The sequence below is a fragment of the Crocuta crocuta genome, unplaced genomic scaffold (genome assembly GCF_008692635.1).
Source record: "Crocuta crocuta isolate KB4526 unplaced genomic scaffold, BGI_CrCroc_1.0 scaffold316, whole genome shotgun sequence".
In the NCBI taxonomy this organism is placed as follows: domain Eukaryota; kingdom Metazoa; phylum Chordata; class Mammalia; order Carnivora; family Hyaenidae; genus Crocuta; species Crocuta crocuta.
The window spans coordinates 257,956-282,466 of record NW_027529682.1 but is presented as its reverse complement, the minus strand read 5'-3'; the positions used below and the strand labels follow the sequence as shown (position 1 = coordinate 282,466).

Genomic DNA, 24,511 nt, shown 5'->3' with positions numbered 1-24,511 from the left:
CTCCTGTAATGAAAGGGACACAAAGATCACCTGCTTGAATAGAAGACCTAAATGCCATCTTTTAACTTCTGTTGAGTGTGATAGAGATAATTGAATGACAGAACCACTCCCATTGTAAGGAAGCAATGAAACGTTCTCGAGTTGCTTTGGAAAAGGCAAGCACAGACATGGGAGATGTTGAAAGCCATGTTCTATTCATACCAGCAATAGTAATGATAATGATCGTAACAGTATCAGTTGTTAGTGTTTTCTACCTCCCCCCCTTCTCCAGAGGCCTTAAAATAAATAAATCTGTATTTTAAGCTATTCAGTTGACCTCAGTCTGTGTGTGTGTGTGTGTGTGTGTGTGTGTGTGTGTGTGTGTGTGTGTGAGAGTGGGAAGCTACTGAAATCAGCCGTGGATTTCATCCATCCAGCGTGGATGGCACTGTGTAGATAAAGTGTGGATTTTGATAGTACTGTGTGTGATGTGTGTTTGCAACTACATATTCCTTGTTGCCTAATGTCCATTACTACACTAGGGATGAATATGCAATGCTTATACACATGGTTGCACACATAAAAAATAATATAGTTGATTATCATTTACTGTATGTTAGGGACTGTACTAAGTGCTTTAGGTATATTACCTTGTTTATCTCTCACAACAAGACCATGAGATCATACTCAGCCAGATTCTGTATCTGGGTCTGCTGAGGCACTGAGAGATTAGTTAACTTGTCAGTACATACATAGTGTATCCAGGATTTGAACACAGACATTCTAGTTCCAGAACCCTTGTACTTATTGCACTTAATTGCTTTCTGAGTTATACCATCCCCTGTAAATGAGGAAATAAATGAGTATTCTGCCCTTAATATAATTGCAACATACACTGCAAATGCCAGGGATATGCAAATGTGTCTGCCAGCTTTGGGAATTCATAGGTCTGGGATTTGTATCTGCTGTATTTGTATTTACATAAATACATACCATATTTACATTTATTTCAAACAGAGTGTGAGATGGATATTAAGAATTGATGCGCTGGGGCGCCTGGGTGGCTTAGTCAGTTAAGCGTCCAACTTTCGCTTAGGTCATGATCTCACGGTTTGTGGGTTCGAGGCCCGCGTCGGGCTCTGTGCTGACTGCCAGCTCAGAGCCTGGAGCCTGTTTCAGTCTGTGACTCCCTCTCTCTCTGACCCTCCCCTGCTCACGCTGTCTATCTCTCTCCTAGAAATAATTAAAAAAAAAATTAAAAAAAAAAGAATTGATGCACTATCTTGTACCAGGCACATGTAGTAACTGTGTACTCTAGGTATTTGAATGAATTATCAAGTCAGATATCAATGTAGGACCAGTATTGCTGACTTTCAAGATTGCAGACCTTCCAGAGACAAGACTAGGCTAACCATGGGAAAGCATAAATCTGACATCAGATTGTCAAGTTTGAGCCCCAACCCAGCTACTGATAGCTGTGTGTCTTTTTTTAAAAAACAAATTTGTTTAGGGGCGCCTGGGTGATACCGTCAGTTGAGCACCTGACTGTTGATTTGGGCTCAGCTCATGACCTCATGGTTTGTGAGTTTGAGCCCTGTGTTGGCTCTGTACTGACAGTGCAGAGCCTGCTTGGGATTCTCTCTCTCTCTCCCTCCCTCTCTCTCTTCTCCCTTATTCTCTCTCTCAAAATAAATAAACGTTAAAAATATTTTAAAAAATCAACTTTAAAAAAAGAAAAAAATACTTATTTTTAAGTAACCTCTATATCCAACGTGGGCTCAAACAGCCCCAAGATCAAGAGTTGGATTCTCCACGGATCGAGCCAGCCAGGCACCTCTAGCTATGTATCTTTAAATGACCTCTCCAAGCCTCATTTTTTTCTCATTTGCAAATGAGAATAACACCTAATTCATTGGATTGATCTGAGGATTAATTGAGATGGTGCCTGATTCTCAGTAAGCGTGCAAGGAACGTTAACTAATTTTACTAGGATTGTACTTGGCTGTTGACCTAATTCAGATCAAATTCTCTTCCTGCCTTCAGCATAGAACCTGTGTATGTAAATTGTTCTTTATTACATTTCCCCTCAGAAAACACGCAGATTGTTTCTGGAACCTGGGCGAAGCTTACCCATATAAAGCCCTTAGCGCCAACAAATTGGAAAACAAAATATTTCCACAATGTGTTACAGTCCTGAGGTGATACCTAAGAGCATGCTGAGAGGAAAGCAGTAACAGGAAGGATGAAGTAGCTTAGCTTTTAGAAGTGTGTGGTGGCTTCTGTAAATCTAAAACTGTTCTTGAACTAAAGTTCATTTTTTTAAGAAGTCCTCGTAGTGGGTTTCTGGACTCAGCTCTTCTGCAGTTAATGGATCGACTTCATGTTTTGTAGCTTAGCAAACAGGCCAACAAAGGCAGTCACAGGATAGGCACTTCTCAAGCCTTGCACCTTATCTAGAAGGAGCTTCCTCTAAGGTATATTTGTCTGCACTGAAACTCAAATGGAATAAACAGACATTTGGGGAAAAATAAATTATGGCTTAACATCAGCCTTATAATGAGGATTGGCAGACATCCTCTGGGCAGGAAAGTTTGGAACGGGATGGTTATTTTCTTGAGTGTGGGAAGCACCAGAACTCAAGTCTCTCTGGGTTCACAGAGAGTAGTTGGGAAATTTGCTTCTCTGGACATCTTCAAAAGGGCACTGGACAAACTTCCTTCTCTCAGGAATGGTTATGCTGGAGACCATCGCCAGTAAGAGAAAGAGGATTGATTACACTCCAATTCAGAGTGTTTTCTTAAGAGTGGATAGATAAGCAGCTGTTTCCAAATGCATTCTTGTTCTTTTCTTTAATTGCTCCCCAAAGAGCCATAGTCCAAACACTCTTCCCTAAGAAACCTGAGCTTTTAGTTAATCAGGAATGAATGTTCTGGGCAAAGAGCAGTATAGTTCCAGATGACTTCTCCTGAGACCTCCTATATGATGTCGTGAGTGTGATGTGGTAGTCTAAGGGAAATTATGACTATATTCAGAGCTGTCCCTAGGGACCCTGAAGGGCTGAGACAGACATTCTTCAGCCTTGGCCTCTCCAGAAGGGTTCTACAGTGGAGGAGCAATCTCCAGAGAGTTCAGAGCTGGGAAACGAATTGCACTGGGTGTCTTCAAACCTCCTGCACAGCCCTCCCTCCTCACTCCTCACCCATCATTTATTCATTCACTCGTGTTTATGGAGTATACACCCTGTGTGAGGCAGTAAGTGCTGTAACAGGATAATAAAGATGAATGGGACATAAATCTTGGATTTATAATTATTGAGGAAATGCACCTCAATAATTATGATACAGGAAGATAATGAAGTGTTTGCAAAGCACTGTGGGTAGACGGCTTTTTTTTTTTTAATACTAGCAAGGATTGATTTAAATGACCATGGAGGATATTCTCAAAGGAGAAAAGAAAGAGAAGAAACCACAAAAGGGGAATGGGGAGAGCAAGAGTGTGTGCAGACTTGCTAGGGAACCTGAGACCTTCATTAAACTTTAGAACTGGAAGTGCCCTCCAAGGTTGTCTGTTTTTTACTTCAGTATGAGAACATCCCCAGTAGGTTCAGTCTCTGCTTGAACTCCTCCATGGTGGGGAACTCACCATTTATTTAGTTAACAGTGTCTGGTCAGTGAAGGAAATAGGGGTATCTCCTAAGAATGGTGTGTGTGTGTGTGTGTGTGTGTGTGTGTGTGTGTGTGTGTGAGAGAGAGAGAGAGAGAGAGAGAGACAGAGACAGAGACAGAGAGACAGACAGAGAGACAGAGAGAGAGACAGAGAGAAGAGGAGAAATAGAAACAGGTAGGGCAGTCATCTAGATTATGGTATCCTAGTGAGATTCTGCCTGAAGGAAGGTGGGACCAGTAGGTGCTGACTGGCTGTTTTTTGAGGGAAACTGGGGAGATTTTATTATGTTGAAGATGAAGCTTAATCTTCTGGGTTCAAGGTCCAGGGATGCAAGGGTGAACTTGCACAGAATGAGATCACATGAGCAAGCCTTCAAAACCGGAGACTTTGCTCTGGCCAGCAAGATTGAAGCTGATGCCTTATTACATCCTGAAATCTACAAGTTAGATGTACCTCTGGACGCTAAATTAGAACCTGAAGACCACAGGGAAGCTCCTTGCGAAGGTGCTTTGGTAAGCTCCCGTTTCAGCAGGGCATGGCAAGCCTCATTGTACGCAGACCAATGTAGTGGAGTCTTGGGCCACCCCATTTGTAAGAGGCCCCACTGTCTCTTCTGTGTGCTTGGAGGAGGTAGGGACATTGTCCTCAATAATAGGGACCTTTGGGCACCAGCACTTGGAGAGCTGACTCCTCTCATAGACTTCTTATCAGGTAAGAGGTATTAGAGACACTTGGATACAAATTAGGAATTAGGGCTGTACCGATGGTCTTAGTTGCAAATGAGAAACTGCTCATGTGACCTGACCATGCCATCAAAAAGATTTCATGCCTGGCTGGTTCAGTCCAAACAGCAGATGACTCTTGATCTTGGGGCTATGATTCTGAGCCCCAGGTTGGATGTAGAGATTATAAAAAAAAAATAAACAACGATATATATATATATATGTATATATGTGTGTGTGTATATATATATATATGTTTCTTGCAAGTATTTCTAGAAAGTGAGTTCTGCTAAATATTTGGGATAGCATTTCTTTTTTTTTAATGTTTATTTATTTTGAGAGAGAGAGAAAGATTGTGTTTATGCTCGTGAGCAGGGGGAGGGGCAGAGAGAAAAGGAGAGGGAATCACAAGCAGGCTCCAGGCTGTCAGCACAGAGCCCAAGCCTGATGCAGGGCTCAATCCGACAAACTGTGAGATCGTGACCTGAGCCAAAAATCAAGAGTTAGGTGCTTAACCGACTGAGCCACCCACGTGCCCCTGGGATAGCATTTCATTTAAAAATATTTAGAATCCAGTAGGAACTCCCAAGGAAATTGGTGTTGACTTTGTGGCATATTTTAGCTGGGGAACAAATAGAAACTGACTGAATGAAACAGGGTAATGAAATGGATCGGTTTGCAGAATTGCAATCCCAAATATTAATTTGTTTACCAATTTGCAAATCAGTCAAAGGCTTCATGTAAAAAATGATGGAACCGGTTTGAATGGTGGCTGGAAACATATTTCCCAAGAAGTCGAAATAAAGTAATATGGTAGAGTGGAGAAAACACTGGCGTTGGATTCAGAATACCTGAGTTTGAATCAGATCTTGACACTTAAAGCTCTTAACCTCTCTGGGCCTCAGTTTCCTCATCACTAAAATAGAAAAAATGGTACTTACCTCACTGGATTTTTGCGACACCTAAATGGGAAAAGACTGTGCCTGGCTCAAGAAATCCTAGGTGAATCAGAAAAAATTTAGGCTACTGGAACATTCTTTTTTTTTTTTTTTTAATTTTTTTAATGTTTATTTTTGAGAGAGAGAGACAGAATGCAAGCAGAGGAAGGGCAGAGGGAGAGGGAGACACAGAATCCAAAGCAGGCTCCAAGCTCTGAGCTGTCAGCACAGAGTCTGACGCGGGGCTCAGACTCACGAACCACGAGATCATGACCTGAGCTGAAGTCGGACACTTAACGATTGAGCCACCCAGGTGCCCCAATACTAGAACATTTCTAATCTATGTCCGACTGATGTTGCATTTGGTTCAAGTCCTCGTTATCTTATATTTGCTTTGAAGCAAAAGGGTATGAACCTATTAACTGCTTGCTTACAGATATGCTTCTATTAAGTAGTGGTGGAATTGCAAAGCTGTGTATAAATCAAGTAATATTTAAAATGCATTAGAGAAACTCCCCACATAAAGGAATTCTATTTGTATAAAGCTAAAGTCCTTTCCAAAAGCAAATTATTATTATTTTTTAAATTTATTTTTGAGAGACAGAGAGTGTGAGTGGGGTAGGGTAGAGAGAGGGAGACAGGATCTGAAGTGTGAGATCATGACCTGAGTCCAAGTCGGACGCTTAACCAACTGAGCCACCCAGGTGCCCCAGAGGCACATAACTACTCTGTTATACCTTTTGTGCAAATCTTCATGTTCATATGTTCTATGGAGGTAATTGTGTTTCATTAACTTCTTGCTGTATGTGGCCTTATAAGCGAATTGCCCACAGAATGTGTGGAGAACAAAGGCAGAATAAGTGTTTGGACTCCTAAGTGTGATTTGTGTTTTAATTATTCTTTACCAGTAAAAATGTGACCTCCAAAATTTACACTGGAACTAATTAAGGTAGAATATGACCAAAAGATGTTTGATTTACACTAAAACAGTTTTAATTCCAGCCTTGTGACCTTGGCCAAGATTTATCTTGTGGGCACCTCAGTTTCTCATCTGTGAACCTGAGTGGGACAGACCAAATATCCAATGCAGTTGGACTAAATATCTAATGTTTCTTGCGTGCCTATAATTCTACCACCTAAGGACACTTTTTTTGCTCATACCGTTTTCCACCTGTCAGAGTTAATATATGCCTTCTAAGAGTACTAGCTTGTTTCAAGGGAATGGTTGAGGATATGGGGAACGGGGCTCTTTCTTCTTTCTGGAAATAGGGAAAAACAAGGTCACTCAACATTCAGTGATATTTTATGTTTAGTTGGACACTCTTAAGTTACTCAATAGGTGGCTTCCTCATAAAGCGTGCTGTATTCAGGCTTAGTAATTAAATAAAAATGTTCATACCTTTAAAGAAATGATCTATTTTAGGGGGTTCCTTTTTTTTTAATTAAAAGAAAGTTTTTAATGTTTATTATTGAGAGGCGGAGGAGGGGCAGAAAGAGAGGGGGAGACACAGAATCTGAAGCAGGTTCCAGGCTCTGAGCTGTCAACACAGAGCCCGACGCAGAGCTCGAGCCCTCGAACTATGAGATCGTGATCTGAGCCAAAGTCTGACGCTTAACCTACTGAGTCACCCAGGCGCTCCTGGATTCCTTTGTAAAACAAATGATTTGTATTATATGAATGGCCATTCTGACATTTTTAAAATCTGTGTTTTCACACACCAGGATTGCTTAAAGCAAAGTAGACCTTTCTAGTTCATAGAATCTGAGAGCTACTCTAGACTTTGGAGCTCACCCAGTGTAACCAAGACCCCAATCCCAATTTCAAGGTATTTAAAATACCGCGCAGTCACTGAATCGAGGCAAATGATGAAAGCAGTGATCCAGAGTGTGAGCGACTTAGAAGAAGCATAGGGGAAATGCAGACCCAGGGTCCGCTGGCCGGCCCTGGTAGCAAACTGGCTATTCCTGAAAAGTGGGAATATCTGAAAGCGTGACTTTCATTAAGGCAAGAGCTCACACTACCTGCAGAATTTTACAGGAATTAATTATTTACAAGACCCCCTCCGGATGCATTCCTTGTAGAAGGACAAAGAGGTCCCAGTGCGGTGAGCAGGGCTGTCCAGACCCGGATTACAGGTGCTGCTGCCGAGAAGCTTCCGCTGAGCCCAGTCTTCAGCTCTGTCTGGGGTCATAACAAAAACGATTCTAACTTTTTGTGTGTGAATTTTTTGTGTATTTATTTAATGGTATATAAAGGCTAGTATCCTACTGGTGCTTGGCAAACAGACTGTTGTTTCCCATCAGAACTGAGCAGTTTTTACCATTTCAGCATTCTATCTCAAGGTAATAGGTTACCACAGTTCCGTTCAACCCTAGAAGCAATTTGGAGCACTGTGCTCAAACATCTCTACATCTCTGGACCTTTGTTTGCTTATCTGTAAAAGGGGCTCTTTTCCTGGGGTGCCTGGGTGGCTCAGTCGGTTAAGCGTCTGACTATGGCTCCGGTCACTATCTCACAGTTCGTGAGTTTGAGCCCCGCATCGGGCTCTGTGCTGACAGCTCGGAGCCTGGAGCCTTCTTCAGATTCTGTTCCTCCCTCTCTTTCTGCCCCACCCCTGCCTCCACTCTGTCTCTGTCTCTCAAAAATGAATAAATGCTTTTAAAAAATTGTTTAAAAAAGGGGGTCCTCTTTTCTGATTTATGGAAGGTGGAAGGGCCCGAGGGGCAGGTAGGAAATAAAAGCCTTTTGTGGTTGTTTCAGCACTTGAAAGGAATCATTTCCTAGAGCCTTGGAATCTTCCCCCCCCACCCCCACTTTTTGAGTGAGTTAAGTTTCTAGATCTTTGAGTCTTGGTCATTGTTTGCAAAGCCGTCTACTATCCGGGAAGCATTGCCTTTTTGATATGCAACTCAGTAAAAATGTATAACCTTCTTGTGCCTGTTTCCTAATTTCTAGAACAGAAGGAGCCACAGAGATAATATGATGGATCAGTCCTTCAAAATCTCTGTTCCATCATTCCAGAATTTTGTGATCACCAGATGTAAACTCCTTCAGGGCAGAGACTTGCTTTTGTGCGCCCATGTTTTCCAGTACTTAGAACGGACTGTGCTTCATAAATATATGTGAATGGGTGAATGAAGGAAAATTTATAGTAGATCTAGTCTCTTGCTCTCATTCCTCAGTCAACTGAACATTATGATTCCAACCATTCTTTTGTAACCAAGAATATCCCGGGCTCTCTTTTACACCCCACAGCCTTTCCATGTGTGGCCCCTCTGTCTAGAAGCATACCTCCTTCATCTGTGCCGCCCCTCAACCTTGGTTAGGTACTGCCTCCTTCATGAAGTTCTCCCTGGATCAAGATATCTCTCCCCTGGCCCCACGCTACATTTGACACATGGCTTCTGTTCAACTGGATTTTCATATCAAACCGTAGTTCCTGGATTGGTTTTCTGCTCTCCCTTCCCTCACAAGGTTTGAAGCAACTGAGGCCAGGGACATCTTTGATGGGCATTCAAAAATTATTTTTAGGAATAAATGAATAGTTTCGCAGAAACTTTCCAGAAACTCATCACAGCTCCCAGTATTATGGTAGGCTTAGAGTCTGAGCATATTAAACACTTTTTGATTGATTGGCTAGATTACCAGATACTCCACCAAGCTTTAATTTTCTAGCAGATCCAGGCAGAACTCCATTTTAAGTGGCATAATCATATAGGCATGTTTTGTTCCTCTGAAATATAACTTCTACCAATGATAAAACACAAATACACAAACTAAAAGGAAAAAAAACTCGTTACCCCATGCCCTAAATGCTTCCCACCCCTTTTCTTCTCCATCTCCCTGTTTCCTTTCTCCGTCTGTCTCTCTCTGTCTCTCTCACACACGTACACACATACTACTTTTCATAATCTAGCTATAAATCCTAGAAGAGTGTTTAACACAGTAGATGCTCAATGGATATTTAAATTTTTTTAAAGGTTTATTTATTTTTAGAGAGAGAGAGACAGGGTATGAGCTGGGGAGAGGCAGAGAAACGGGGAGACACAGAATCTGAAGCAGGCTCCAGGCTCCTAGCTGTCAGTGCAGAGCCCAACGCAGGGCTCAAACCCATGGATGGAGAAATCATGACCTGAGCCGAAGTCGGACGCTCAACCAACTGAGACACCCAGGCGCCCCGCAATGCTATTTTAAAATGACTAGACATTGGGGCACCTGGGTGGCTCAGTCTGTTAAGCATCTGACTCTTGATTTCGGCTCACATGATTTCATGGTTCCTGAGACTGAGCCCCCTGTTGGGCTCTGTCCTAACAGCACAGAGCCTGCTTGGGACTCTCCTTCCCGCTCTCTCTGCTTCTCTCTCTCTCTCTCTCTCCCTCTCTCTCCAAATAAATAAGTAAACTTAAAAGAAAATGAATAGATGTCACCCATTCTTTTCACTGCTTTCTGGAATAAGTGGTATAACCTTGAAGCCTCCATTTATTCCTTCTCTACCTACTCTTGAACTTCTATCAATAGCATTTCTTCCCTTGCCACTCCACTGCTGTTGTTCTCTAGCAGGTCACCAATAACCAAATTACAAAACCTAATGGAATTATCTCGGTCTTCCCCCTGCCTGACTTCATTATGGTGTTTGGTATTGTTTATCTTTTTGAAATGTGATGTAATTGAAAAAGCATGGGTTTTAAAGTAGAGAGACCCTAGGTTTTTTTTTTTTATGTTTTATTTATGGTTTTTTTTTTTAATGTTTTATTTATTCTGAGACAGACAGAGGCAGGGCTTGAACTCAGAACAGTGAGATCACGACCTGAGCCGAAATCAAGAGTCAGGTGCTTAACTGATGAGCCACCCAGGTGCCCCAAGACCCTAGTTTTAAATATATATATTTTTAAATTTTATTTGAGAGAGACTGAGACCACGTGAGTGGGGGAGGGGCAGAGAGAGAGGGAGAGAGAATCCCAAGTGGGCTCCATACTGCCAGCACAGAGCCTGATGTGGGACTTGAACCCACAAAACTGTGAGATTATGACCTCAGCCAAAACTAAGAGTTGAATACCCAACAACAGAGCCACCCAGGCGCCCCCCCCCCCAAGACCCTAGTTTAAATATGTGCCCATCCACCACTTGCTAGCTCTATGAACTTGGGCAAGCCACCTTCTAACATCTCTCATCACAGGGCACCTGGGTGGCTCAGTCGGTTAAACATCTGACTCTTGATTTCAGCTCTGGTAATGGTCTCGTAGTTGTTGAGATCGAGTCCCGCATTGGGCTCTGCACTGACAGCATGGAGCCTGCTTGTGATTTCTCTCTCTCCATATCTCTTAAACCCCTTCCCGACTCATACTCCTGTTCTTTCTCTCTCTCTCAAAATAAATAAATAAACATTTTTTTTTAAAAAACATTTCTATATGCCAACTTGGATGTAAATTAAAAAAAATAAATTAAAAAAATTTTTAAAACCATTTATTTGAAAACAAATAAATAAAAATTTAAAACATTAAAATCTCCTATCACTGAAAATGGAGTTTTGCTACCTATTTCTCAGAGTGGGTGGGAGGGTTAAATGGAATTTTGTGAACACTTAGCCCAGAGCCTGGCCTGCAGTTGGCACTCAATAAATGTTGACTCCTTTCCTCCCTGACTTCCGAATCCTCCCTCATTCTTGGTTTCCTTCCAATCTGCATCTCTGAATAGATCTTCAGAGGACTTCTCTTTCGGTTGCCCACCTCTTCTTGTGCTGTGTTTTTCTCCTGTCCTCTTTCAGATTTTCTCCCTCTTTTACCTGAACTGTTTGCCGTGCATTTGGTTGATATTCCAAAATATAGAATATTAAATAATAGTCTCCAGATTGGCCTCTGTGTACCCATCTTTTGTTCCTCCAGGACATAGTTCACAGTCATTAGAATTGATGTTCCTCAAATATAGATCGATAGTATCACTCCCTCTCCCAAAAACACTTGAATAGCACCCCTGTGTTTAAAGAATAAAAGGTATGTGAAATCATTATTGAGCTCTATGCTAACTAACTTGGATGTAAATTAAAAAATAAATTAATTAAAAAATGTAAGAAAAAGAATAAAATCTAAACTTTGAACGCTTACTAATCTGATTGTTGTTTATCCTTCCCTTTTTTAAAAAATATAACTTACTGTCAAGGTGGTTTCCATACAGTACCCAGTGCTTATCCCAACAAGTGCCCTCCTCCATGCCCACCACCCCCCTTTCCTTCCCCCTCCCCATCAACCCTCAGTTTGTTCTCTGTATTTAAGAGTCTTTTGTGGTTTGCCTTTCTCCCTCCTTGTTGGTAACTTTTTTCCCCCTTTCCTTCCCCCATGGTCTTCTGTTAAGTCTCTCAAGTTTATCCTTTCTTTTATGTCCTTCCATATGCCCTGACTTATCTCTGCCTATTTTCAAAACCCTTCATGAGTGTTTACTCCTCAGTGCCTTTACTAGAACCTTTGCTTTATTCCAGAATGCCCTATTCTTCTTTTCTATTGAAATTCATTCTTTGTCTTCAATACCAATTCCTCCATGGAGCCTGCCCAGGTCACCTCTTTCCTTCTAGTTAAAATCTATCAATCGTTCCCACTCATACCTCGTTGGCACTTATATTTTGCACTTAGTGAATTCTGCCTTGGTCTGTTGTGTGCCCCATGCACAAACCATGTCCTACTTGTCTTGCTGTATTCCTAGCACTTAGTAAGGAACCTCCCACAGTGCTCTAGCTTAACTACTTACAGAGTTAAACTGAATTGAAAGTTAACACGAATAGTCATGCTTCTTAACACGGGTATAATAAAGGGCTTTAATTCAGGATAAAAAGGACTAACATTTATAGACTGCTTACTTTGTGCCAAGCACTGTTCTGAGTGCCTTATTCTGCTTGATGCTCACAAGAACCCAGGAGGGAAGTGCTATTAATTGCCTTGATTTTACAGGTGAGGAAGCCGAGATGGAGAAATTAAGTAACCTGACCCCAAACCGCTGTAAAGTGGTGGAAAGGGGCCTAAAGCTCAGATAGCATGCCTTGAGCCTGTGCACTTAATCACTAGGTTATATTACCAATGGCAGTTGGCCTTTCCAAGGAAAACAGTGGAATGCCCAGAGCATGATACCTGCAAGGACAGCAAGGAGACAGGGTGACGTCAGGAAGTCTCTTCCGGCCTTGGTTTGCACAAAGATCGCCCTTGAAAGGCTTAGAGGACAAGAGATGATGTCTGTCTGTGCCTTGGTAGCCCGGGTTCAAGAACGCAGGCAGCTGACTATTGTGCAAAATACTCTTCTTTGACTCCTAAGCCTTTTGATGAGCAATTAAACCAGGGAGGCTTATCTGGTGACAGTCCTCCTGAGATGACGTCATTGTTCACCCTGGCCCCTGCCAAAGGCTAGCGGAAGCGCTCTGCCAAGCTTATGCATTCCTGGTAGATGAGAGGCCCCACAGTGCCCTGCCCTCAGGAACCGAGGCTCCATACAAGTCTTATGGTCTTTTCTTCCTTTTCCTCAGAAGGAAATGCTGGTCGCGGTGGCTGGCTAGCTGTGGTTTTATTTAGATGGGGTTCAGCCCGCACGCTCTGCTCTCCTCTGACCACACAGAACCCATGTGGTTTCCTCTGGCTTCTTCGGTAGCTAGCTTCTGCACGGAGGAAATGAGGTAGGGATTAGGGAAGGGAACAGAAGCCAGATACCAGGAGGGGCTGAAGCCTCTTCTTTCCAATTCTTGCTCCTGCCTCCCCATTCCTGACTCCTCGTCCACCACCCTAGGAATTAGTCCTTGATGTGTTTCACCAAGCCAGTTATTAATGCTGTTTGTAGGTTTCAGGGAGGTGTTTAGTATTCAGTAATAAAAATGCCTGGGGCCAGAAATGCATCACTTCAAATGGACTTTGTTTTAGACATAATTACAATGTTTTATGTTTTTTTTAATGTTTGTTTTTGAGAGAGAGAGAGTGTGTGTGCGCACAAGTGCATGCAAGCGAGGGAGGGGCAGAGAGAGGCAGACAGAATCTGAAGCAGGCTCTGGGCCCCAAACTGTCAGCACAGAGCCCGATGCAGAGCTTGAACCCAGAGATCGTGACTGGAGCTGAAGTCCAACACCTAACCAACTGAGCCTCCAGGCACCCCTGAACTGCTTTTTTTTAAAAGAGAGAATCTGGGGGCTCATAGACCCAGATGGTCGGGTGGGGACAGGGCCTTTAAGACATCATCTCTTTCCTGCCACTGCCTCTAAGATCCAGTTACCTTTAATGATGTTCAGAGAAAGCCATTCTCTCCATCCTTGGTCCTACATTCCAATCCCTAACTGGATTTACTCTCTGTAGATGTTTATCATCCAAACTGAATCTCCCACACTCAGCTCTACGCTCACTCCCTCTTGTTCGGCAACAGAAGGAGAGCCAGAGAGGAAGGTCTGCTGTCCCTCCCTTGGTATTTGATCGATAATAACCCTGCGCCTCAGCATCCTTCACATTTCTGTCAGATTTCCAGCTCCTCTGGTATTAAACGGGGTCTACTTCACGTACATCTGTTGCTTGCCTCTTTCCCTTGTGACGTGGGCCAGCCCTTGGGTTTTGGTTGTTCTCATGTTGTGTAGGCGACCCCAACCTTGAGGATGGGGACCGTTTGGCTTATGGCAGCATTATTGGAGGGGACGTTCCTGCCTGTGCTCTTGTGAGTTGCCTACCCCTGGCATCCCTGGGGCAGGTGGGATGAAGGGGCCGGTCTATGGGCACCTGCGCCTGCCACTTCCACCTCACCCTCACTTGGATGTGCACCCAGGAGAAATCTAGCCTCACAGCTAGCATTTTTCACTTAGGTTCCCTCCTGAAGCTTTGGCTGGACAACAGACTATAGTTAGTGGGTCTCCAGAAGTAATAGACAGCTGTTGGGTGTCCTGTGGCTGCAGGAAAAGGGAGCTGAGTATAAACAACAGTTGCTTGGTAATATGAGAGCCTTTCATTTAAAGTCAGAGGCCTGGCTGCCGGTGGGGGAAGGGACGCCAGGTTGTTCTGGCCCACACCTGTCTGGGAGGCCAGAGGTGAGGTCAGCTTCCCAGAGAACCACAGTCGGCTGAGAGCCAAATATGGGAAGAGGTGGTGAGGGCGAGGCCTGCAGAGGAGAGCAAGGGGCTGAGGTTCTGGGGTGCTGGGTGGCAACTCTGGGCCCTCACCCCCTGCCACCAGCTAGCTGCTTTGGGAAATTGTGTTTCAAGATCTCAAGCTTCCATTTTCCCACTTGTAAAATAACTGAGGGAATTGAAGAGCAGCATACAGCTCCGTAATATACCCAGCTGATATCAGGGCTGGTAAAATTCTGGTGCCACAGGGAGCTGTTTGCCAGAGATGATGCATTTGGTGAGATTCTGGTGGCCTCTAACAGGCTTCAGAAGACCTGGGTCCAAGTTCTGGCTTTGTCTTTGATTAATGTTATGGTTATTTAGCTATGGCCTTGAATAAAGTTGTACCTCATGCCTAGGTCACTGGGAAGATCCAATATTATGTATGAAACTCCTTTATAGACGTGTAAAGAACAAAACACACAGGATGCTGAAGACCCTCAGAGGAGGAGACATTTGGTTCTTCCCTCAACATGCTTGAAGTCTTAACAGTAATGACAGCTCGCCTTTGGCGAGATTTTGTTTCTCAAAGCAGTTCCCTATTTATCATCTTACTCAATAGGGCCATAGTAAACAGGAACAGTTGGGCAGGGAGGAGGGTGTGAGGCGGGGGTGGGGGTGGGGGTATATATTTTGAACAGGGTTTCAGTGGATGAAAAGGTTATGTCTTCAAGGAAAGAAGTGCGGAAGGGACTACCAGTGGAAATAAGCAAGGATAGGGCTAGGAGCTTGAGGTACTCAGGGTATCTGCTTCTGAGCCAAGGGCAACCATTTCAGGTTTAGTTTGAAGGAGGTTTTCCCTCAGGCCAGGTGAAATGTAAATGAGCATTCTCAACCACTGCTGTGCCCAAGGTTGAAATTAAATCTCCTAGGATTTTAGATTTTAGGTCCAGAATCTACTGTGGGCAGGAAAAGTGGCTGCAGTGTATGGGAAGAGGGAGCTTGGTGACTTTAATGCCTTTTCAGAGGCATCCATTTAAATTCAGAATGTTCATGATAAACTGCCAGGGGCCTGCTCCCCTTGTGAATCTCCCCCCCACCCCCAGATACCTATCAAATCATTTAGCCTGATCCTCCTGTTTTTGTTTGCTTTTTCATTTGGTTTGGTTTGGTTTCCAAGTGAAGGGCAATATTCTACCATTTCCTTCCTTCCGCTTAAACACCTGAGACTCCAGTCTCTTTCTTCAGCAGGCCCCTCAATAGGCAGGTTCCTCGCAGTGGGAAGTTATCAGATCCCCTGCAAAGCCCTTGGCCTTGGAGGAAGTCCAAGGCAGTGAGTGACTCTGGCGCCTTGGCTTAACTCCGGATCCTGAAGTTTGAAGTCGCAGTCCAGACTCCTCAGCAATCCCAGAGTGGGAGGAAGTATGCTGTTCCTTGCCAGGCTTGACACCCGATGGGAGGGGGTTTCTCTGTTCTGTGTCATGTCCGGGAGTTAAAATAGAGTGCTGCCAAACCACCTTTGAGTGAGCCAGTGACCGGATGCAGAGAATCCAAAATCAGATGAGCTGACGTGCGGGGTGGGGGTGGGGGTGTGGTGTCATCATTCACAGGTGGGCCTGGCCTTGGCATTTTGGCCACGGTATCTCTCTCCCCGGGGAGAACTTACTTCCCTCGTTTTCCTGGCCTCTTGGAGACGGTGCAGTGTCTTGATGCCTTGAGCTCTCCTCCATGGGTCATTCCAGGGCACAATGGACCCGCGGCCAGTTGTCAGACAATGCTCATCTGGCTGAACTGCAGGGATAGATTTTCTCGCGGTGAGTTCTTGTAGTCTTTGGGAATGTGATTTTTCCTCAGCTTTGGGACACTCATGAAATGTTCCTGTGTCCTTCGCCCTGGTAGGGAAGCTGGGCATCAGCTCCTCACTGGATCTCGGACTCCTAGGGGCAAAGAATAGATGCATTGATTTGTGGATTTAACGGAGCATTCGTCTGGGCTCCCCTTGGTCTGGTTGAAAGCTACCATCTCTACATTGTAGAGAGGTAAACTGTGGAGAAGCGTTATGTGCTGGGCTGGAAGGGAGAATGGACCATACAAGCCGCTGTTGTTGAAGTTGGGGTGGTTTAGACTCAATCCCAATGGATAGTGCCTCAATAAAGTGGATCAGCTCTAAGGCCAGTGTCTTAAAGCTGTAGGTACTTGCGTCTAGGGAGCGAATGGGTCAGCGTATCTTCAGACATTGTCAGAGTTGATTCACTTTCTGGGTTCCATGACCTGGGGATATACTAGACTTCTTGTGTCTAGTCCATGTCCCCTTGCAGGTTGAGGCAAAACTGAAGCAGCCTCCAGGAACACAACTCCCAGGGGCCTTGCCCAATGCTTTGCCTTCTGGCTGCTCACCCTCCTCTAACTTGATTTTTGCGCTTGCGATGGGGCTATGGTATGGACAGGGTCGTTCAAGATCTAGAGGGATCAGTCCCTTTTCCTTACTGGTCCTGTGTGTCCTCTGTCTCTCACATCCTATTGTCTGTCTGTCTTTGGTATGTCCTGTTTGCTGTCCTCCGTTTACTCCACGGGAGAGCTGTTCTCTCTTCTCAGCTTGTCATTTTGGAAGCAGTCTCTGGGAACCTTGCTGTCACCCTCTGACTCTGTCCAGCCTTCCTGTGCACCTACCTGCACCCCCAAACAATTCAAAGAAAGCACTTTTTTTTTTTAGAAGACATCCAGCTGAAAAGCCTCCTCCTTTCCCTTCAACCCTATATCTTGGGTGGCCTTGGAGCGTGAGGGCCAAATTCCTGGATTCCTCCGTTCCCCCTTCCCCCCTCCCCCCCAAAGAAAAAGCTGGGCGTTAGACTGAGGAGAGTTGCCCGGCCAATCATTGCTTTGAGAAAGTTTGGTTTGTGATCCTGTTGCATTAGGCTGATTGGAGCAGCCTTTACTCGGAGGTAGAGTCCCTCCCCAAGGGATTCCGGGTACAGTTACCCTAGCCGTCGCTGGCTGTGCATGCCCTTTCTGGACAGAAACGACCTCCCCTCCCCTCCCTCCTAGNGCAGCCAACATGCTGGAGAACCTGCAGCCGCCCGCCCTGCAGGTGCCCGAGTCGCAGGGCGCGCCCGAGGGCAGCCCGCTCTGGTCCAGCTCGTCGACCCCCACGCTCCGCCGCCGGCGCTTCAAGATGCGCCGCATGAAGAACGTGCAGGAGCAGAGCCTGGAGGCCGGGCTGGCCCGGGACCTGCCCGGCGTCTTGGCCCCCGGCAAGGAGTTCCTCCAGCTGCCGTCCATCGAGATCACGCCTTCCAGCGACGAGGACACCCCGTGGTCCAACTGCTCCACACCCAGCGCTTCTCCGCGCCGAAAGCGCTTCCTCCTCCGCAAGTGGCTCAGGGTGAGGGAGCGGAAGGAGTGCAGCGAAAGCAGGTACGTCCCCGCGCCGCCCCCTGCCTGCCTCCCTCTCCCCTCCTTCCCCTTCCCTGCCCCCGGGCGGTCCAGGACGAAACCTCGCGAAGCCAGCGGGGGTAGGGGTTGGGGGCTCGCCAGAGCAGGGCTCCCGGCACTGCTGGCGCCCCGCTCGGGGGCAGGTGACCCTTAGATTTTCCACGCGTGTCGCCCTCCTTCCCCAAGACGGGGCTGGGGGCCTGCGACTTTTCTCCTGTGCCCCACATCTACGCGGGGCTTCCCGCCGCATCCCATCTCATTCCATCCTCAGAGCCAAATAAGTAATAAAACCCGTGGCAGCGCACATCTGTTGAGCCCTTATCATGTGCAGGTCGCTACCGTGAGCACCGTGTATCTCCAAGCCGAATCCTCACAAAAACTCTGAGTTAGGTCCTACTCGTGTCCAGGGTTAACGCATGGAGGTAGCAGAAGGTGAAAGAGGTTCAGTGGCACCTCCACTGACACTTATGTTTCCGAACCCCCATTTCCGTTTTTATTATTTTAATTTTGCCTTGCCAGCTTTGCGTGCCCTGGCCCATAAAGGTAGAGGACGATCTGGAGTATTGGTGTTGAGTGAGTCCCATTTCCCACTACAGAGAGAGTCTTCAGGGGTCTAGACCTGATCTACATCACCCTCGTTTGGGCCAACTACCTCTTGCCTGGGTTAGTGAGGCATCTGAGCTGGAGTATTCGTGTTGAGTGAGTCCCATTTCCCACTACAGATGAGAGTCTTCAGGGATCTAGACCTGATCTACATCACCCTCGTTTGGGCCAACTACCTCTTGCCTGGGTTAGTGAGGCATCTGAGCTGGAGTATTCGTGTTGAGTGAGTCCCATTTCCCACTACAGATAAGAGTCTTCAGGGATCTAGACCCGATCTACATCACTCTCGTTTGGGCCAGCTACTTCTTGCCTGGGTTAGTGAGGCATCTGAGTAATGCGACCAGTTCCCTTTCTCTATCACTTGGTGTAGAAAACCATAGGGCGGCTGGATACAGACTCCGCTAGGAGGTATGCTGGGGTCAAGGCCATTGCCGGGTGAAGTATGTGCGTGGGCGACCCTCACTGGCTCATTGATACCACGGACTCTACTCACGTTTAGACTCTAGGGCCCTGTCTCTCTCTTTTTTTAAATGTTTATTTATTTTGAGAGAGGAGAGAATCCCAAGCAGGCTCTGTGCTTTCAGCGCAGAGCCCAAGGTGGGGTGCCATCCCACCGATGGTGAGGTCATGACCTGAGCCAGAATCAAGAGCTGGCGCTTTGAGTATCTCAAGTGCCCTGTCTCCTAACAGAGGGTTGTGCCCTTGTGTGGGGCAGCTGCAGAACTGGCCACCTTCCCCAAGACTTCGGCTCCTGGCCTAGTCAGTTTCATTCACTTCATTAAGTATTTATTGAACGTTCTGAGCTCAGTCTGGTATCAGCTAATTGATGGGGTCCTGGAGGGAGAGGAAGAAGGGCTGAGTAGAAAGAGGGGATGCTGACTTGGAGAAGGAGGATGGATGGAAACTCATATCAGCAATTAAGACCTATGAATTTCACTCCTGTTGAGATGGAAGCATTGGAAGACATAAAGATTTCTGGAAGGGAGAGTCTCAAACTGTTACAAATACAGATAGGTAGTAGGAAACAGCAGGGAAAGTATGAAGTCAGGGGCATGAGCTGGGAAAAGGGGAACAGTAAGGACAAAGGCCGAAAAAGCAGGGTGGGGGCACCAGGCTGCCTCAGTTGGAAGAGCCTGTGGTTCTTTTTTATTTTTAATGTTTATTTTTGAAAGAGAGAGCAAGGAGGGGAGGGGTAGAGAGAGAGGGAGACACAGAATCTGAAGCAGGGTCCAGGCTCTGAGCTGTCAGTACAGAGCCCAGTGCAGGGCTCGAACTCACAAACCTTGAAATCATGACCTGAGCTGAAGTTGGCGCTTAATTGACTGAACCACTCATGCGCCCCTAGCCTGTCGTTCATGATCTCAGGGTCTTGGGTTCACATACCACATTGGGTGTAGAGATTACTAAAATAATAATAATACTAACAAACTTTAGAGGGGAAGAAAAAAGCATGGTAAACCTTGTGTCTTTGAGGTGACGGCTAAGGAATCGGTGAAGTTATGCTAATCTTTCCAGGGTCTGTCCTTTCTGTCTGCATTGAATGGAAGTGGTTATCCTTTCTTTTCTTTTCTTTTTTTTTTTTAAAAGTCCTAGTTGTTTATTTTGAGAGTGTGCATGGGGGAGGGGCAAAGAGAGAGGGAGAGAGAGCCCTAAGCAGGTTCCACACCACCAGCATGGAGCCCGATGTAGGGCTCGAACCCACGAACCATGAGCTCATGACCTGAGCCTAAGTCACTGGAACTGACTGGGCCACCCAGCTGCTGGGTTATCCTTTCAAGGGTGGATGTAGAGTTTTGTCCCAGGGTTTTTTGTGGACCCAGCAGGAACAATTCTGTCTGTCTGGTACCTCATCCTGCTTACTTTTCCACAGAGTAGACGGAAGAGGGGCAAACTTTGTGGGAGCTAATCTTTTTTTATTTTTATTTTTTTAAAGTAATCTCTGTGCCCAGTGTGGGGCTTGAATTCACAACCCCAACTCATGACCCCAAGATCCAGAGTCCCTCGAATCCTCTACCCCCTGAGTCAGCCAGGAGCTAATCTTGAATGAAAGTAGTTCATCACCTTTTATCAGCTTTTCCCCCTCCAATGTGAGAAGTCCTGATAGAGACCCTCCCCTCCAATGTGAGAGACCCCTAACGGAGACCCTGTTTCGACCTTGGGATGTGCCACATGTGTGGAGGACAAAATATGGGGAAAAGAGTCTTGCATTGCTGGCCAGGGTGAGGATGGGGGTGGATTTGGTTAAAATTAAAATTTCTTGGTTTTGAGAGTTGTGTAAGGGTTCAGGGAATCTTCCATACTCTTAAAATCAGTAAAGATTTTCACCTAGAAGGTAGAGGCAGGCAGGCAGGTCTTTTAAATGATGGCTTGCTGGATTAGAAGAAGATGTGTGTATGTACAGAAAAAGGCAGACTCTGGACCCGATGGGTATGACTACAATCTCTACTCTTTTTTTTTTTTTTTTTTTTATTTTTTTTTTTTTTTTAATGTTTGTTTATTTTTGAAGGAGAGACAGAGCATGAGCAGGGGAGGGGCAGAGAGAAAGGGAGACACAGAATCTGAGGCAGGCTCCAGGCTCTGAGCTGTCCTCACAGAGCCTGATGCAGGCTCAAACCCACAAACTGTGAGATCATGACCTGAGCCAAAGTTGCACGCTTAACCAACTGAGCCACTCAGGCGCCCTAACCCAATGTCTCCTCTTAACCACTGCTACACTGCCTCCTGTTGACATCTCTGGATCTTGGCAAAGACAAAAACCCCATCACATGTAGGCCTTAGACATGGAAGACTTCTTGGAGAGAAAAGAAGCAGTGGAGTGACTAGGTGCTTGGAATGCCCAGCAAGACTCCCTGAGAAGGACCTGGTGTTTGGAGGCAGTAGGGCAGAAAGAATATTGGACGTGAAGTCAGGAGACTTCAGTTCACATTTAAGTTCTGTTACGTAGTAAGTGTGGGACCTGGGACACCCTCCTTCATTCACCACCTTGCGTCTCGCCTTCTCCATCCATGGAAGAGGTCACGTGTCTGAGGAGTAATACCCGTGGAAATGGGTTTTCCACCTGCCAGGCAAAGGGTTATTTATTGTCTGTAGTCTGAGCATCTCTCATGGAGTGGATGTGTGCTTGAGGGTGTGAGTATTTGGGCTCAGGTGTCCTGGAGCTGCACCTGGGACTCCTCACACATTACGGGGTTTGGAAACAATGATTGGAAAATGACTCTGCCCTCTCTACCTGGCTTAGGGGGGATTAGCATACCGGTCCCAGCGTGGTATCATTTTTCTTCACGTCCTACCTCGGAATCTCCCTCTGCACAGTAGAGAAAAGCACCTTTTAGGCCTGCGGTGGCATCTGATGTGGTGCAAGTTGGTGGGGCTGTGGATTTTAACTGCACAAAGTCGAACATAGAGGATCAGGAGAACCGTTTTTTTTTCCCTCCCGTAACCCTAGGAAGAAAGAAGTGGAGAAAGTGGTAGAGTTCTAGTGGTTTGGGGATCCAGACACCTTGAAGGACAGTTCTGACATAACCCGTGTCCAATTTTGTCTGGTTCCCCTTGGTATCTTTGCTGTCTAGCACTGTACTTGGCCTTTTGTTGTGATCAGTACATGTTTGTTGATGAATAAATTAAAAACAAGTGAATGAACGATCCTTTCTCTCTTTGCTGTTTGGAATGGAATTATCTTTATTCATGAGTCAGGGAGAATTTCCTGGAGGGGATGAGTTCAGAGCTGAGGTTTTTCTCCTGTGACAGCTTTATTGAGATATAATTCACATACCGTACCAATCACTCATTTATAAAGTATATGTTTCAGTGGTTGTTAGCAGATTCACAAAGAGGCACCACAGTCTATTTCAGAACATTTTCATGACCCCAAAAAGAAACCCGTACCCTGGACGTACCACCCTCAGTCCTACTCCTCAGCCTTCAGCCCCAGGCGGAAGAGTACATAACCGTGGAGAGCAATTTTGAATGGAGACCAGATGCTTGTTGGTGAGAGCAGTTTGGGGGTGCTGACTTGACGGGAATGGGTGACCAAGAGAGTAGTCTCCATGAGGGATGTGGAAAATGAGGCGGTGAAGTGACGGGTTGACAGACTTGATTTATGCCGAAGAGTTTGCATTTCAGTTTATCAGTCAGTCGACAAACGTGCATTGAGATACCATGGACAGCGTGCTTTATATACAAAGAAGGTTCACCTCTGTGAGGAGTCGCTCTAGGCTCTGGAACCAGGGAGAGACATGCAGAGTGGTATTTGAGGCACCTAGTTTTTGCTGCTCTGGGCGAACCAGGTGGGGAGGTTGCGGCTGAGCCTTGTACTGTTTTTCCAGCCATCTGACTGGAAATTAGCCACCATTTAAGGGAAGATGGCACCTTTTTTTCCCCCTTTGGCTGGCTGTGTCCCCTTCTGAGCTCCCTGAAAAATGTAGTCCGACGTTGATGGGTCAAGCTCTTGGAATTAGCACCTGCATGTCTCCCTGAACACCCTGGCCGTAGCTGGTTGTGGAGGCCGTTCGTAAGTCTCAGACCTGCTGGATTACGGTGAACAGTTGCAAGTTGGATGGAGCCACATCTGGCAGAATGGCATCCCGTCCTCCTTCCCTGGAGGGAGAAGGGGAAGCTGACAAGGAACAAGTGAGGAGGTGTGGATGGCTGACTGTAGGGTGTCCATCCAGGGGACCCAGAAGCACCTCTCTGCTGCTCTCTTCCCGGGGTGCCCTCCTTAGTGTCATTATTTGTGCTACCACTTTCCCTTGGCTGTTCTGTCCCCTCTTCTGTGCAATATCCACACCCTGCTCAGAGACCTTCCAGCTTGGAGCCCCGGGGTTTTGGCTCGGCTACACTTGTGACCTCAGGGGTCGCCTCTCCCTGCTTCTGCCCGGCCTGGTAGGCCAGGGCACCCCTCTGGTGGTGCCAGCCTAGCCAGTGCGTGTGTTGACAGGTAATGGAATCATTGATATATTTATCTTGGTTCTTCAGCTCTTTTCTCTGACCTTTGGAGAGAGTCTTGCTTCCAGTTTCAGCTCCATTTGCAGGGGAGCGGGGATGAGGTGTGCCTCCAAACCCCCCGGGCACGCCCTGCCATGTATGAGAAGCCCAGGGAGTGTGGGAGAGGGAAATTTCATTCTTTCCTTAAAACAAAACAACAAACACAAATGCAGAGGGAGACCTGCGCTTTGTCAGCAGATTAAGTAAGTAATCAGTGTCGGATATAAACCAGTGAAAACCTCTACCAGACCCATAAATCCTTGGGGGCGGGGACCGTGTCTTACTTTGTGCCAGGTTTTCCACTAAGCGTCTTAAATACACAATCTCATTTAATCCTCGCAAGAAAGCCCCCAGGTGGGTTTTATGGCCGAGGAGCCTGAAGTTCAGAGATTAATTTGCTCCTGGTCTAACAGAGGCAAGGGTGAGATGTGAACCTATGAACCACGTTCTCCTGATTCCAGAGCCTGAGCTTGTCACAGCTTCTCTGCACCCTCTCTCCAGGGCCTGGAAATCGTTGGCTCTTGCGTGTTGGGGGAAGCAGACACAGGGAGGAGAGGGTATGAAGGGAAGGAGGAATGAGGTCAGGAGGACGGGACGGCCCCTGAGGAGAAGCCTGTGGCGGTGCGAGGCCCATGCTGACTGGCGTGCCAAACTGGTCCCTGAGAAGCAGCCAGCCAAGGCTGTAGATGTGGCTTCCAGATTCGACCCCTTTGTGGAAACAGAGGTGGAGATGGAGCCCCGGGGGCTGATTCACCCTGGCCAGTGCCCTCCCTCTGTGGGAGTTGGCATTTTAAGAGTTTCCATGGTGGTTTTGTGCCCAGGAGGCCACCAGTTATGTGTCAGGCAGGAGATAGAGATGATCTTGGGGCAGATTAGCAAGGGGTGATTCGGCCCTGTGCGGTTAGTTTCGCTCGAGTACTCTCTATCCACCGGTTGCTAGGTTGGTCACCGGTAATTGCTTCTAGGGTAACGCCGTTTTCCATTAAGGCGTCTGAATGGCTACGCTGCCAGTGGGGAATTTCCTTCCTGACCTCTGAGTGCCAGCCACCAGGCCCTGGAGCAGGTGTGTGGATACAGAACCCAGCTGGCCTGGGAGCCCGGAGTGGTGGCTGGGTTGCGGTCAAGGACTTGATAC

General features: G+C 46.3%; 1 protein-coding gene across 4 annotated transcripts in view; it reads left to right on the top strand.

The window, feature by feature from the left end:
• The first annotated feature begins 17,410 nt into the window (after positions 1-17,410).
• GRAMD1B (GRAM domain containing 1B) overlaps positions 17,411-24,511 on the top strand; it is a 161,972-nt gene continuing 154,871 nt past the window's right edge. For all 4 annotated transcript variants that reach the window (XM_077763065.1, XM_077763062.1, XM_077763063.1 and 1 more), the window contains exon 1: positions 17,411-17,772. In XM_077763065.1, coding sequence (XP_077619191.1) covers positions 17,414-17,772 — 359 coding nt within the window. In that variant the 5' untranslated portion in view covers positions 17,411-17,413. The remainder of the gene's footprint in view (positions 17,773-24,511) is intronic.